The sequence below is a fragment of the Anomaloglossus baeobatrachus genome, chromosome 6 (assembly GCF_048569485.1).
Source record: "Anomaloglossus baeobatrachus isolate aAnoBae1 chromosome 6, aAnoBae1.hap1, whole genome shotgun sequence".
Classification (NCBI taxonomy): Eukaryota; Metazoa; Chordata; class Amphibia; order Anura; family Aromobatidae; genus Anomaloglossus; species Anomaloglossus baeobatrachus.
In genome coordinates this window covers 321,450,286-321,461,283 of record NC_134358.1, presented here as the reverse complement: position 1 = coordinate 321,461,283, position 10,998 = coordinate 321,450,286, and the positions used below count along the sequence as shown (strand labels likewise).

Genomic DNA, 10,998 nt, shown 5'->3' with positions numbered 1-10,998 from the left:
AATCAAACATAGAGGTTCCCCCTGCCAGCAATCAGGCAGTCCGGTCACAAGAGCTGATGGGACACCTGGAGGCTGGAAACTCTGATAACACTTCACAGTGTCCAGATGTCCCAGCAACTAGGATCTCCAGGAACCTTAAATGCTCCCTTAAAGGGAAGGTGTCGTCCAAAAAAAAAAAAAAATTCAATAACTGAAAAAATGTAAAGTATTAATGTTTTAATGTTTTGTTTAAATATTATTATTTGTTTATAATTGAGCAAAATATAAAAATTAAAAAGTTTGATATTTTCCACTGTTAAACACTAGGGGGAGCAGCTTCTGAAATCCTACAGAAATCCCACTAAAGAAATAGCCTGGATTACAGCTGCAGTAAAGTGGGCAGAATCTACTCTCCTGTGTGTTATGACACAGCTCCTCCTCCCAATCTGGGTGTTTCCAAAGGATAGAAGAGAATGAAATATAAGGACACAGTGTGGAGCCATTTTGTTGTCGACCAGAAATGTCTAAAGTGTCTCCAAGGACAGCTGGAGTATCACACAGAATAGGATTAGATACACGGCTCAGCAGACAGTATCACACAGATTAGGATTAGATACACGGCTCAGCAGACAGTATCACACAGGATAGGATTAGATACAGCTCAGCAGACAGTATCACACAGGATAGGATTAGATACACAGCTCTGCAGACAGTATCACACAGGATAGGATTAGATACACAGCTGTGCAGACAGTATCCCACAGGATAGGATTAGATACAGCTCAGCAGACAGTATCATACAGGATAGGATTAGATACACAGCTCTGCAGACAGTATCACACAGGATAGGATTAGATACACAGCTCTGCAGACAGTATCCCACAGGATAGGATTAGATACAGCTCAGCAGACAGTATCACACAGGAGAGGATTAGATACACAGCTATGCATACAGTATCACTGGTACACACACAGGCCGACAGGTGGCACGCGGAAAGGAGGGCGGGTTGAGCGGGGGCTGTTTTTGGAGACAGTAGCAGCAGCGGTGGTGGGGGGAGGGATGCTGATACTCACATGCAGGGGCACACAAACACACACAGCAGCGGTGGTGGGGAGGCAGAGCGGGGGCTGAGTAGAGCGGAGGGAGGGGGTGTCATTGGAGACGGTAACGGCGGGGGGAGGGGCGGCGTGGCAGCAGAAGCGGGGGCAGAAGGGGGCTAGGTATCTCTTTATCTATGCTAGTGTATATAGGGATGGTTAGGCAGGGATTAACAATATACACCCAGAACTGATCGTGGTTCTGGGTGCATATTGGACCTGACAGGTTCCCTTAAAAATGCATAATTCACTTTGACTATTCCTACCAGGGTAACAAAATATAGGCTACATGTGTACTGTAGAGTAACTGTCGTGATATATGCAATACAGAGTACTTGTGTACATACAGTGGAATATTTGACTTTTTATTTAAATAATGCATATAATAATGCAGAGCATAATTATACAGGCAGTTATATATTGTAAATATTAATATGGCAATAAAATAGTTTTTACAAAAAAATCATACCCCTGCTGAAGATCCCATGACAGATTATAAGACATAGTTTGGTAAATTAGCAAGTGAAATAATGCATGTGAAAAGGTCATATTCTTTCTAAGTAAGGTTTATTTTAGCCCAAAACACATTTGTATATTATTTATAAACAACTTATATGAATGGAACAAAATTATGTACAGATATACTGTATCTACTTTGATCATAAGTTTTAGTGACCAAACTGGCCAAAATGCTATGTCCAGTTTGCTGATATACTTCCTCTATGTGTCTGCATGTTTTGTAAATCGATCTGTCACATTGGTACCATGTACAGATGATTACAATTGTTATATTTAGAGATGAGCAAAAAATATCACAGTGTTTAAGATTCATTGTGAAGATGCAATATTCAATGGGAAATGGACCAATGAACCTAAGAACAGCTCAGCCATTTATAACTATAGATACACTAAATGGCCATTTTATTAGAAACCTGCTCTTTCACGATTACTTGTGAGCAGAGAGCGCATATGATGAAATTAACAAGTTTTTAGTGAATTAACTTAAAACAAACCTGCTACTTATTTCATGCTGCCCAAACCCCGGTCAACATGAGTCTGGCTGCACAATTGCAGTTAGATATATTTCTCCATGAAAATATATTGTGAAGATCTTACCAGGGACCATAGCCGGAGAAGAGATTAGTCAGACTCTGCCCCCGGCCGGCTTATTTAGCACTGCTGCAAGTGACTGACAGGTCTCTCACTTTGGAGAGCAGCAAGAATCAAGTAAGAGGTTCCTTTAAGGTGTGAATCCACATTAGAATGAGAAAATCTATGAGACTTTGAATGTGGTATGTCATAGGTGCTAAATCGAGGAATGAAGCTTAGCTGGGACTACTAATTCAAGACTGGCATCCTCGTTGGGTAAACTGTCAACTGTGTACACCTTCCTCCATGAAAATATGCAAAATAAGTAAATAAATAAATAAATAAAACTAGTTCATCTGGTTTGATGTTTGGAAAGATATGAGGTGTTGTATACCAGCCATATACTTAAAGATGTGGTCCAAAACCAAAGTTGAATTTAATCTTACATGTATAGCTATCTAATGTAAGAAGGTAGTCACTTTACTACCTTACTTACTACCTACTTTACCTTAGGTCTTATCCAGGACTATCTTTTTTACTATGGGCTAAAAAACTAACTGGCTTGTATTTACTAACAACCAGCCTGTTCTATCCAGTGCTGGCCCAGTGCGGTGACTCAACCTGCTTGGGATTCAACTGTTCCAGCAGAGGAGCTCTTCCGTGCTGCTCTATAGTGGGGGTGTGACTGTGGCGCCCCTGGGCTTCAGGCGCCACAGGGTATTACACCACTTTTAAGGGGTAATATCTATCCCGGGTCCGGAGGGGGTTAATTGCCGGTGCCTTCACAAAACACACACATACAACTGTAAGGTGCCTTCCCACAGGGGGTTGGACAGGGTAGTTAGGGGACTTTCCCCATTTGCTAGGATATCCACAGGGGGCGGGCACCACTTGGGGTAAGAAGTAAGCGCAACCATCACACTAGAGCAGACCTTCCCGGGCACAGCTTGGGATAAGATCTCACACGGACAGCAGTTGTTTAGTGTTTCTCTCTCTTCATGTGACCTGTGCCTTGGAGCTGGAGGCAGTGCCCGAGTTCCAGATAGCAACCGAGGGACACTTCACTAGAAAGACTTTCACGGGCACTGGCGGTGACCGCCAACTATCCATGATCGGCTGGAGCCCATTGTGGCAGAGATCGCTACTATGAGGCAGCGCCTGAACTATCAGTGAGTAAAAGACCTGGAACCGCAGCCCCTGCCGCTGCTTCTCATTTCCCGTCGCCATCGCCCAGCGCTGAGGCGCCAACGGGGACTACCAACACCCCCGTCCGTCCTCCATCATCCTCCCTAGGGTAATCCCGCCCCGCCTGTGGGGAGCGACAACATTCCGGCTGCAACCTTCACCATCAGCCCCGAAGAGCAGCACCCATCCCTGACCGCGTTCCACAGGTGGCGTCACGAGCATAAAAGACTTTCCTAACCGTCACTACCACCCCCATCCTCCATCCTTCCTCCCGTCCACCGCCTTCCCTTACTTCTGTACATCTCGGGGTCATGAAACCAGGCCAGGTCAGCCCGTGACAATGCAGAGGATCTGCACCCCTGGCTCGGTGACGTGTCGGGTGAAAACCCCCTCGACCTCGGGGTTTTACATGACTGCCATCACTATGCTGATTGACAGCCAGCTGTTGGATAAGGCTGCTTTCACACTTGCATTATTTTAAATCCGTCAGGTCCGTCATTGCGATGCAACGACGGATCCGTCGTTTTTTAGATGTCAACTGATGCAACAGATGTGTTAAAAACTGATCCGTCGCATCAGTTACATCCGCTGTGCGTCTGTTTTTTGATGGATCTGTCGTGATCTGTTTGTGTTTGGGACAGCCCAATGGGTGTGCCAAACATGCTGGGCATGCTCAGTAGAGCATGACGGAATCCAGCACTGGATTCCATCATGTGACGGGTTACGGTGGAATCCAGCACCATAGACATCCATAACAGCTATTGACGGATGGCGACGGAATCCTGTGGAGTGCGTTTTTTTGCAGCTCCAAAAAACGTTACATTCAGCGTTACTCCCGCCTGACGGTCAGTCAGTAAACGACTGATCCATCACACAGCGCAACGCAAGGCCATCAGTCACAATCCATCGCTAATAGAAGTCTATGGGGAAAAAATGGATTCCTGCAAAATATTTTGCAGGATACCGTAATTACTCAAGGCGACGGATTGTGACTGATGCAAAACAACGCAAGTGTAAAAGCAGCCTAATCGGGAGCCAGCTGTCAATCAGCATGACGTCGGCAGTCACACCTGAAATCATAGCAGAGTAGAAGAGAAGCCTCTGATCTGTCAACATGACATCAACAGAATCCACTGACTTGATGGCAGAAGCTATCTATGACGTTCTGTGCTGGCAGAGATCAGCGCCGAGCATAACAGGCAGGTAGTTAGCAAGTGCCTGCCTGTCAGTTCTTAGACCCAGAGTATAAATGATAAATAGTCGCACATAACCCCTTTAAATAAAAATATCCTACTGTTGAGATACTCAAATGGGATGTCATCTAGCAGCAGAGCTGCGGTCACTGCTGTAGCTGTATCCCCACCCTGAAACAAAGCATCTTCAGTGATGTCTGATTCAAGGACTGGGCTAGTTCTTGCTCTACTGAACATGTGTTGTCCCTGCTCGCCGCATTCTCTACTTTACAATGTAGTGTGCTCACTTGCCGGCCCATCATTTCTTATTAGACCCAGCAAGGGAGCACACTGTCACAACTCATTCTCAGGTATATAGCAGTGTGAGGAGGGGGTCTCATGCTGAGCATTTATCAGAATTGAAGATCATTGCATGCTAACAAGAGGAAACACTAGCCCAGACCCTCAAATTAACATCACTGATGACATTTCAGGTTGGTCTCCTGATTACGTCCCATTAGAGTATCCCAGCATGCACAGGGGATTATCAAAGCGTCATCAAAACAGTAGTGAAAGAAAGCAGGAAGGTAGAGTAGAGAGGGAATGAAAGGGAATTTTTAACTAAAGAATATTAGAAAAGTAGAAAATCTACAATTTTGACCACCAATCAAAGAAAGAGACCATACCAGCAAACAGAACAACAGAACAACCAGGTAGTTGCTCAGTGGAAAATTAATACCTAAAAACTAAAACTAAATAAAACTAATTTACGCTGGCAGATTTTTTTATATGTGCCACATATTCATTCCTACATTTTAAATGCTGTGTATTTATCGTATTTTTTTTGTAACAAAGATTTATTTTGATTTAAATAATTTGGATTTTCTTCTGGGTAGTTTTATAGGTATTTATATTAGAAAAGTGATTAGATTATTACATTAACTAGACAGACATTCAAAATTAAATTTCACTTTGATTTCAGACCATCCCTTTATATTGGTTTTGTTTTATTTTTTAAGGATGCAGCTAATTTTCAATTTTGTATTTTTTGCAAGATGACAGATTTTACCACATAGTAAATTGAAGAATGAGAAGAATGTTGTACCCCTTACAGTCAAGAATGTGAAATATCTATTGTGTTATCTAGGATTTAAAAAAAAAATAAAAAATAAATAAATAAAAAATAAAATAAAAAAAAATAAAATAAATAATAATAAAAAAACATAATAATAATAATAATAATAATAAAGTAAAACAGCCACACATAAGAGATTTAACAAAATTGCTGACAAATCCCAACACAAGTCTATGTAAATTGTACTGCACATGGCTAATGTAGCCAACGACTCGCCATGTGCTATCAATACTACCATCGACTCTGAGGCTAGACATTACCGGGGTGGTTTCATGAAGGTAATTAAAACATCCTCGCTTCAGGAGAGCCGAAAGATTGGTGAACACTGTGGGGCAGCAGCACTGGATTTGTGAGGGATTTACCAGATAATTTTATTTTTTTTATTTATTTATATTTTTGATTTTCTTTTTATTATATTATAACATACTGAATTTGTGGCTATTTTTTAAAAATCAATGCATTATTCTAGGTTGAATAACAAATAAGTCTTCAGCACTGCATCACTCATTCTACATCTCTTGTGAAATATTACAGGACATCCTTATTTAAAAATATTAAGCTGTGTAGTATAATAAAATGTGTCTTTTCAGCTATTAAAATAGAATGTACTGTAGAATGTTAATCTACTAAATTATGTACAAAATCCGGTCATTATACAGGATAAAACAGTATTTTTTATCTTTTTACATGCAGTAAGGTTGCGTCATCTGTCACTAGTTTTGGCCCATTATTTCCAATGCAGTAGGATATCTCCGTCTGCTTAAGAACACAGTGGAATGTTAGGCTGAAGGCACTGTACAGGCCCCGCATCCAGGAATTGATGGTGAACATAACAATTTAGAGCTCTGTCATCAAAAGTCGTTTCATCATCTTCTCTCTTTCAAGTTCTCGTCTGAGGCCTTCAGAGCTAAAAACAGAAAAAAAAGTAATGTGTAGAACATTAAAAAAGAATAATTACCAACTTGCTATTTATATCCAGAACACAGCATTTATTCTATTTCCAAATTACATTATATAAATGCTTCACAAATCTATTTCTTTGTTATTGAAAACCACTTGTCATAAAGCCTATTTACCTTCTCTCAAAGGTATGACAGTTAGCTTTTAAATTTTAAATCAATTTAATTGCCTTTGTTCTCATTGGGTAATAGTGGGACCACATGTTGGTGTGCCAGACATGGGTGTGGACCCACTGTACCATCAGCCGGGCTTACCCTGGAGGGTGAGTAACTAAGCTGGTCTTCACTAGGGCCTTGGATAGTGAGGATAGGTTCAGTTTAGCTGTGTCACAGGTAGTTGCCAGGTACCACTTCAGGGTAGTCCCAAGACTGTAGCAGCTGACTGACGGGTCAAGGCAGGAGTACCAAGTACAGAGAGCACTAATGGAGGTATGCTCAGGCAATCTGAGGTCAGGGTAGGCTGTACAAGTTCAGGAAACAGCTGACTTCAGGAGCAGAGATGTCAGGATAAACGAAAGGCAAACAAAGTTGAGTCAGTAGAAGCAGGGAAGAACAAGGTCAAACAGAGCACAAATATCCAAAAAACTGACCCGCACAACCAACAAATGTGAACAGGTGCTAACTTAAAAAACATAGTAACTATAAAATGCATACAGCTGCACACTGAAAAGCCAACAATGTATAAGGGAAAATATGGCACTGCATTACTGCAAAAGAGAGATATTTGGTTTATGTATTGGCCATTTCATAGTTACTATGTTTTTTCCGTTAGCACCTGATCATATTTGTTGGATGTGCGGGTCAGTTTCTTGGATATTTGTAGTGAGTCTTTCTGATTGAGCACTCCACACTAAGACCTGGCTGTGTTCATAACCTTTATAGCGGGAGCCTAGCTGCCCATAAATGTAGGTTTGTAGTCCAAATAGTGGCATTTTGCCCAGACATGGATTTTTTTAACCTAGATAGTGGCATTTAAATTAGATTCCCGGATTACAGAGATTACCTTGCCGTTGGTTTCCAGGCTTACATACAGAGCATAAGACAAAGACAGACCAAACCTATAATCAGGAAAGATGTGGAGGGAGGAGCTGTCTAATATGGCACCTGCTGGCAGTGGATTTGTCAAGGAAGCAGAACTCTGCTGGACAAAGTGGATATAAATTCCAGCAGTGTCTGGCTACACCTCTCTATAGCCAGATGGAGAGATTTTATACAAGAGAATGAAACAGAGCTGGGAGTGCTGCAAAGCAGCTCAGTGAGAAGACATGCCACTAGGTGGAACAAAGCAGAGAACACAGTGAGTAGGATGATGCTGAGAAAACGTGTGAGATAGTGATGGGCAGTCCGGCTCTTTTTGGTGATTCGGTTCCCTTGACTCCGCTCACCAAAAGGAGGCGGCTCATTTGTATCGTTCATAGATTCCTATTAAATATGTATTTGTAGCGCCCCTGAGACACTCAGGGCACTACAGGGAACTGCATCCTCTTGTTCCCCTTCTTGAAGTAATGTTACCATCCTGCTCTCCATCCTGGAGTAAGGTGTCCATCCTGTAGTAATGTGCCCCATCCTTGTCCCCAATCTGTAGTAATGTGCCCATCCTGTAGTAATGTGCCTAACCTTGTTCCCTTTTACTAATGTGCCCATGCAGGTCTTCTTCTTGTAGTAATGTCCCCTTTACTGATCCTCTTCTTGTAGCAAAATCCCATCCTGGTCCCCTCTTGTGCCATTCTACACATACACACACACACACACACACACACACACACACACACACACACACACACATACACACACAAACTAGCAATGTCCCACCCTGGTCCCCTATTGTGCCATTCTACACATGTGATGCCTCTGGACTATCGGGTTATCACAGGGCATTACACAATCTGCCCTCCAGTGCAACATCCACCTCCTCCTGGGTTGTGGGTCCCCAACTACATGGTGTTGCCTACATCAGCTGACTAAAGTCCTAAGGTACACTCTGCACCACATCCACCAGACACACCAGTGGACAGCCTGAGTGGAATAGGGTTGCGCACTTGGGGGGTTGGTAAGGGGAGGTCAGAAGTGTCAGTCAGTGAGAGTGGAGAGTTGAATGTGGAAAGTGAAGGAGAGAGGAGGTCAGGAGCCGGGCTCCTTGGAGACACCTAGGTAGCAGACGATGGTCTGGACCTGGTAGGAGCTGGACCTCCAGTCGCAGGGGATTGTGACAAGGGGCATGGAACTGTCGAAGCTTACAGCCGGTGGCCTTGTACCATCACCGGGCTGGGACCAAGACACGACGGGGTACGTGGACCATAGGTCAGGGAGTAGCTTCAGGCAACCTGACAATTTACCCGACGAGAACGAAGCCTTCGAGATCCGCTCTCCACCTGCTCCAAAATCGGGGTACTAGCGCAACAAGGGGGATAGGACTTTCCACAAAAACGGTCCAGAAAATCCCAAGCGTGAACCCTGAGAGCAAGCTCCCACAGTTAGCCATACTGGGGAGCGGGACCCGACTAGTTCCAGACTACTGGGACTAACAAAGTGAACTTAGTGTCAGGAGGAAGGTCACGGATCGCCAGGCAACACCATTGGGGATGGGACCCGAACTAGCTCTCCTCATCGGCAGCGGTATCCAGAACTTTGGTTTATCCAGTTGTCGGTGTCAGTTTACTGGACTGAGTGAGTACAAAAGTGACCCCCTTTGCACCCAACGACACTCCCCAGACACCATCACCAAGTCCCGGGGCATTCCCCCTACCCCTGGAGGGTTCTAACACCTGGCTGCCCCACTCCATCACCCCCGGGTACTCCCAACTGCAGCGGTGGTACTCCATATTACCACACACCATGGGTGGCGTCACGAACTCTAAACACAATCCCCTGTAAATACCCCCTTCATTTGAGTGGCCGCACGACCCCCGGGTCCGGACACCGATCAAGCCACTGCGGATCCGGATCCGAGCAGCCCGGCTGCTGGCACGGGGGCGGCACACACACACACACACACTCTTCTCACCTGTCCTGTCTTCACACTCTGTCTCACCTGCGCTTTATCTAAAATTCAAACGAACACAGAGTTAAACTGTCTTTGCACTATTCCAATGGAAGTCGTTGGCCAATCAAATGCAAGCAGGTGACATCATATGCATCAGCTGCCAGCCTCTAATTGCCCAGCGGGTTCCATTTGAATAGTGCAAAGAGATTTTGACTGCACAACATTAATCTGAAATAAAGCAGTGACGGCTGCGGCCCCTGGACCGTCTGTGATCATCAAGGGGGGTATGTGCCTGTGGGTCACAAGAAGCAGCCTGAAGGGCTGCATGCGGCCCGCAGGCCGCATGTTTGAGACCTCTGCCATAGGGTATATGGTACAGGTCCTATTCAAGATGCTTCTAAAAGTATTCCATTTGCTTTGTGTACTTTTATTTCTCAGAACATTGTCTCTTTTTATGGCACAAAGTTCATCTCTTATACCTTGGAAAATCGCCTTCCTGAAATTTACTGTTCTTGTAGCCCCTTTACTATACATCTTATTAAAAGACACATGAAAACTTATTATTTTGTGATCACTATTACTCACGTGACCCCAAACCTGTATATTTGATAGGCGGTTTGGCCTGTTGATTAATATTAGGTCTAGCAGTGCCCACCTTCTTGTTGGGTCCTAAACCAGTTGTGATAGGTAAAGGCTTCTTTACATGTGTCGATTTCTCGTGCGATCGCATTTGCGATCGCACCCGCCCCCATCGTTTGTGCGGTATGGGCAATTTCTTGCCCGTGTCGCACAATGTTGTAACCCCCCCGTCACACGTACTTACCTTCCAAACGGCCCCGCTGTGGGCGGATAACATCCACTTCCTGAAGGGGGAGGGACGTTCGACGTCACAGCGATGTCACACAGCGGCCGTCCAATAGAAGCGGAGGGGCGGAGATGAGCGGGACGTAAACATCTTGCCCACCTCCTTCCTTCCGCAGTGCCAGCGGCCACAGGTAAGCTGAAGTTCAGTGTTCCCAGGGTGTCACACGGAGCGATGCGTGCTGCCTCGGGAACGATGAACAACAGGACGTTCGATTTTTAGAACATGAGCGACGTGTCAACGATGAATGAGAAGGTGAGTATTTCTGCTCGTTCATAGCTGTCACACGCTACGATATCACTAACGAGGCCAGATGTGCGTCACTTATGACGTGACCCCGCCGACATCTCGTTAGATATATCGTAGCGTGTAAAGCCCGCTTAAGTGTCCTTCATTGTTGTCAAAAATCTGTTTCCTTTGCTGGAGCTGCAGGTTTCTGCTCCCCAAATTTATATCAGGATAGTTGAAATCCCCCAAGATAATGACTTCCCCGTGATTCATTGCCTCATCTATCTGCTTTATGAGGATATTTTCTT

At 44.3% G+C, this 10,998-nt stretch overlaps 1 protein-coding gene across 1 annotated transcript in view; it reads right to left on the bottom strand.

Moving 5' to 3' along the window:
• Positions 1-1,433: 1,433 nt before the first annotated feature.
• Positions 1,434-10,998, bottom strand: part of LOC142243911 (band 4.1-like protein 4B) — a 321,122-nt gene continuing 311,557 nt past the window's right edge. The window contains exon 9 of the mRNA XM_075316107.1: positions 1,434-6,565. Within this exon, the coding sequence (XP_075172222.1) occupies positions 6,496-6,565 (70 nt within the window). The 3' untranslated portion in view covers positions 1,434-6,495. The remainder of the gene's footprint in view (positions 6,566-10,998) is intronic.